We start from the raw sequence: 5,209 nt of genomic DNA, 5'->3' as shown, positions 1-5,209 counted from the left end.
AGGGAGGGAGGAAAGGTTCCCCTGAGGAGTTGGGTCATAAATTGATTCTTTAGCACTAATTTGTATAATGTTCAAGCATATGAAAGCACACACAGAAAATCTCGAAATGCATCAACAAAACAAACACTTAAATTCTAGTTCCTACCATGAGAACTGTCTCTGTGTTAGGTTTGTAGTTTATAAAGGAAGATTAAATTGCCACTTTGCCCTATTTCTACAATCCATATACTAAAATAAGGTGGGAAAGTGTTGTGCTGGCCGGTACATTCTACAATGTTTGGGCAAAATCAGCACAGGTTACTAGATCCTCCTTTAGTCTACCCTGAGATTGCACACTCTACTGATTGAGCTACTTTTCATGCTAGCTTAGGCTGATAGTAACTTGTAGATATTTCACTCACTAGATATTGAAGATGTGCCTAATAGTATGGGTAATATTAAATGTTTCAAGGTGCTGCACATAAAATGATAATCAGTTTTTATATAATTCTGTAATATTCTATTATTTAATTCACTATATTATGAAGTTTGGTATATCTTATTTATATCTTTATCCTGTATGTATAGTATATACACATATCCCTTTTGACTGCTTCTCCATCAAGTGTGTATTGTGTTGGTAAAATTCTTTCACCATGCTCATATTTAATTAATATGAGTCACAATTTTATCTGTTTGAAGTTATAAAATATTCTCAGATCAAGGAAATAAGATTTCCCCTGTCTAAAAATAATGAAAAGGTGTATATTTCCCACAACTTGTAATCTATCTCCAAACCAAGTTCATTCCCGACTTGTGAAATACTCCCGTATGAAGGTCTGCTGTAGTCTGTGGCTTTTGTTGTGGTAAAATACACAGAACATAAAACTTACCATTGTAATCAATTTAAAGTGTACAATTCAGTGACATAAGTAAATTCTCAAGGTTGTTGCAACCATCACCACTGTCTAGCTGCAGAACTTTGTTGCCACCTAAAAAGGAAATGTTATGATTGTTTGAGTGTAATCATTACATGAGAAATTTCATTTTTTGTACCATCAACAGCCTAATACAGTTAGCAATCTTGATTCTTAAGTCTCATTTATCCATAAGGTTTCTAAATCACTTTATTTCTAAACTTTTTTAACACCTTATGTTAATCATTGATACAAACATACCCCACCCCCACATGCCCACCTACAATTTGAGTCCCTGGATGGAAACATATTATCTTTTGTATATTTTGCTAAATTTTGTGTCTCTAAGAATTTAACATCGTATATTTTAATTCAGAGAAGGGCTATATAGAGCTGCTTTAGCCACAATGACTTGCACACATTTTATTTATACGCAAATTTTAAAGTTAAGACCTAATTTTTCAAATCTGATGCCAAATTCTTTTGTGTGTGTGTGTGTGTGTGTGTGTGTGTGTGTGTGTGTGTGTGTGAAGGGATGAAACATTAAGAAGGATGAGAGCGAGCCACTGCATTTAATTATATAGGCTCACAGTTCCTCATGCTGTAGTGACCCCCAATCACAAAATTATTATTTTTTGCTACTCCATAAAGGTTATTTTGCTAGTATTATGAATTAATTGCAATGCAGATATCTTGGGGATATAGAGGTTTACCAGTGGGGTTGTGACACACAGCTTGAGAACTACACAATTAGAGTCTCTTTCATTCAGCCCTTAGGTAGGACTGAAACAAAATCTACACCTGAATCGCTAACTGTAGTTCCGGTTACCCACTTACTCCAAACTCACCTTGCCCCGATTTTGCAGCTCTGTCACTTTCTAAGGTCCTCTCACTTACTTTGCTCACATCATTCATTCTACCGGAACATATTTTCCTATCACACACCTTTCTTCACATTTCCATGGTTCATTTCCAGGGATGGTTACAGCTCAGTGACTACTTTATCTGGGTCCAACTTCCCTGAGACATTTCTGGAGTAGCAAAGCCCACAATAATCTCCTTTCCGAAAATGGGATTTTCTAGTAAGCGTGTGTTTGTTCTAATACTAATCATCTACTTCTGAATGTGCATAACGTACCTGCGCCTGAGTTTTAAAGTGAAGAAGGGTCATTTATGCCAATTTTAACATCGAACTTTATTGAAAACACAGACTCAAGCAGAGAACCACAGGTTTAAATGACAAATAGCAGGATAGCTTACTCATATGACTTGGTTCACTGGGAGCTCAACACTAAAAATATCACAACCTGGACAGTAAGACAAATAGCAACAAGTGTGTTTTCAGTTCTGATAGTCACTTTTGGCATCCACAAATGATCCAGCTCACAACAAGAGTTTGACAAGTTAACATTAGCATGAAAAATATAAGTTACAACACAGAAACAGACTGTGAACACCAAAGCACTATTTGGGGCTCTTTGGGAACATAAGGCCGATGAGTGGCAGGTGGTTAATCACACTAACTTTACTGTCCCTCCTCGGGATCATTTTGATTGTCTATCTGGATCTGCAGCTGTTTAGCTAGCTCTTCAAATTCATGGAATGCAGAAACAAGTGGCTCAAGACTGAAATCATCATCAATTAAAGACATCGCTCCACTTTTTACAATATTACTGATATTTTGAAACATTTTAATAACAATCTGAATGTTATCATTTGTCTCCTCTATGTTAAAGAGACCCACAAATATTGATAGAGCTTTGGCACTGAATAGTTTTTTTGCCACCACAGGATTGTCAGACAAGTTCAACAGCATTTTCAGAACATGAAACTTGGTTCTTGCATCACCTGTGGTTAATAAGGCGAGAAACCCGGACACGTAATTGGCAATCAGTATGTGATAGTCAGTAGTTATAGTGAGATGTCTAAGCATCCTCATGCCAGTTAGCTGCTCAGGGGAATTCACACTATGTGAAAGTGTTTCCTCACACACTTGACAAATAAATGTCTCAATCATGTTTAGATTTGGATAAGGTGGAGCCATGTGAACCATGTTTTCCAAGAAATTAGTCCTCACTCGGGAGGAAGGATAATTCATCAAGGCTTCAATCAGTGAGACAACACCCGAATCTCGAATGAAATCTCGGGTAAACTGAGAGGCAGTTCTCATGCCCATCACAATTTTAGCTATCTCATGGATAAATGGATCACGAATTCTGTCCATCAGTAAAAGGAGTTCCTCAAACTCCGCAGAGCCAATTTTAAGCTCACACTGGATGCAGTTGCAAGACCAATTCTCTGGCTGTGTACTTTCCCTGGTCTTAAGATGCTCCCGAATTTCCCGGACTGACCGGTAAGAGGGATCATACTGAAATGGGAAATCGGGTTCAGGAAGATCACGCGGAACCACAGATTCCTGCTCTTCCCCCTCGGCACCAAGCTCTGCATTCTTGGTTTTTTCCTCAGCATTTCCAGAAGCCCCTTCAGGAATTATAAAGGGTCTTGGGGAAGGGAAGCCAAGCCCATGGCAAGGAGGTTTGAATTCAATGGTAACCTCGTCCCAGGTTTTGGGCCTGGATGCTAAATTAAGATCCTCTTCTGGATCTCTGTACCTGCTCTTAGCTGTGTACACAGGGGTGGGATTTGGGTCAAAGCAGGCCTCATCCCTATCCCAAAACCAGGACCCAAATATAGCCTCTTCTTCAGACTCAGGCCTGACCTCATCTCTAGCCACAGCCCCCAAACTAGGCTTGTCTTCTGTCCAGTACAGTGACCCACCAATGGCTCCCTCTTCAGCCCCTGGTTCAGATTCACAGATTGCTGAAGCTCCAGCCTCCAAACTAGTCTCCTGTTCCGCCCAGAACCAGGACCCAATAATGACTTCCTCCTCAAACCTGGACTCTTGTTTGACTCTTTCATCGTTTTTAACATCTTGTTCGTTCCCGTTTTGCAAGGTCTTATTAGGCTCTTCCTTGTCTTGGCGCCTAAACCTATTAGCCTCTTCCCCAGGCAAAAGCCAGGCCTCTTTATAGAACTTATCTTTATCTTCATCTTCAAAATAGTCCTCTCTCTTTGTCCTGATCTTGGGTCTGACATTTGCCTCATCCCTGCCTCTGGGCCTAAACATGTCATTAGTATTTTCTCCTGCCCAAAAGCAGAATGGGTTACCCGCCTCATCCTCAGACCCAGACAAAGAATCAATATAGGGATCTTGCTTGGATCTGGATTTGGCCCCGGCATTAGCCTGATGTTTAGCCCTGTGCCTGGACCTAGTAGTGTTCACCTCTTCCCTGGGCCATGATCTGATATTGGCCTCCTCTCTAGCCCAGAAAGAAGACATTGTAGAGTTTTCATCTGCTGACCAAAACCCAGACTCATTAGAGGTCTCCTCTCTGGCTCTGGGCCTGGGATAGCACCAAGAACCCATATTAGCCTCTCGTCTTGATCCAAACCAGGGCTCGATTCCAGTCTGACCCTGGGTGCCAGGAATGGTTTCACTACCCATATTGGCCAGTTCTCTATTCATTGACAGACTCTTAGATTTAGTAACAGCTGTAGACTCAGCATTGACTGGTGGCCATGTGACAGAATTAGATAAGGAGGCTCTCTCAGCACGTGGCATTGCCTCAGCTCCAAACTCACTCTGGGCCCAAGCCTGGGCATCATCCTTAGGCCTTGCTCTTGGGATTGGCTTGGCCTCAGTCTTAGAGCGAGCACCACCTACTGCCCTGGCATCAGTTTTAGGCCTGGCACCAGACATTACTTGAGCCTCAGATCTCAGCCTTGCTCCAGTCATTCTCTGCACATCACTTTTAGGTCTTGTTCCAGAATGGCTTTCAGTTTTAGGCCTTCCCCGAGAGGAAGATTTACTTTCAGTTTTGGGCCTAGCACCACTTGTTGCTGGAGCCTGAGGCCTGACTTTGGGTCTGACCACCAGAGGGACTTCACTTTCTCTCGCAGCCCCACCTATGACCTCTTCCTGAGGCTTCTTATCAGGCTTGGCCTGAGAACCAGTCTCAACTTCTGCCCCAGTCATGGTACAAGTTAGAAGGCTCAATTAAGAATGCCTACCAATGCCTCAGTCTCAACAACGGATCTGTCACAGTGTTGTATCTTCCCACTCTGACCTTTTGATTACTCAAGAGATATAGTGAGGAACAAGTTGTAAATGACCAACCAATCCAGTACCAATGAGACTCCTACCCAAGCAGTCTCAGTCAACAACACAGATACACTGCAGAAGAGCTGAAATCAAGCTGGAGGACGATGGACAGGTCCTACAGGAGTGCAGACCTGTTGATTGCACTGGTCAG

The 5,209-nt window shown here is 41.8% G+C and overlaps 1 protein-coding gene and 1 long non-coding RNA gene across 3 annotated transcripts in view; both read right to left on the bottom strand.

The window, feature by feature from the left end:
• Positions 1-5,209, bottom strand: part of LOC116088757 — a 23,542-nt gene extending 18,333 nt beyond the window's left edge. For both annotated transcript variants that reach the window (XR_004118003.1, XR_004118004.1), the window contains exons 1-2: positions 5,100-5,209; positions 873-971 (exon numbers count right to left, since the gene is read on the bottom strand). This is a non-coding gene — a long non-coding RNA (uncharacterized LOC116088757). The remainder of the gene's footprint in view (positions 1-872; positions 972-5,099) is intronic.
• On the bottom strand, positions 2,073-5,203 carry LOC116088748 (G-protein coupled receptor-associated sorting protein 2). The gene has a single exon (XM_031368375.1). The coding sequence runs from the start codon at positions 4,930-4,932 to the stop codon at positions 2,422-2,424; it is 2,511 nt and encodes an 836-aa protein (XP_031224235.1). The 5' UTR covers positions 4,933-5,203; the 3' UTR covers positions 2,073-2,421.

The sequence above is a fragment of the Mastomys coucha genome, chromosome X, assembly GCF_008632895.1.
Source record: "Mastomys coucha isolate ucsf_1 chromosome X, UCSF_Mcou_1, whole genome shotgun sequence".
Classification (NCBI taxonomy): domain Eukaryota; kingdom Metazoa; phylum Chordata; class Mammalia; order Rodentia; family Muridae; genus Mastomys; species Mastomys coucha.
The sequence above is the reverse complement of the archived record's forward strand: the minus strand, read 5'-3'. Positions and strand labels throughout refer to the sequence as shown.

What these genes read in the sequence shown, in the direction of transcription:
- LOC116088748 (XM_031368375.1), bottom strand. Translation starts at nt 4,932, where the DNA reads ATGACTGGGGCAGAAGTTGAGACTGGTTCTCAGGCCAAGCCTGATAAG.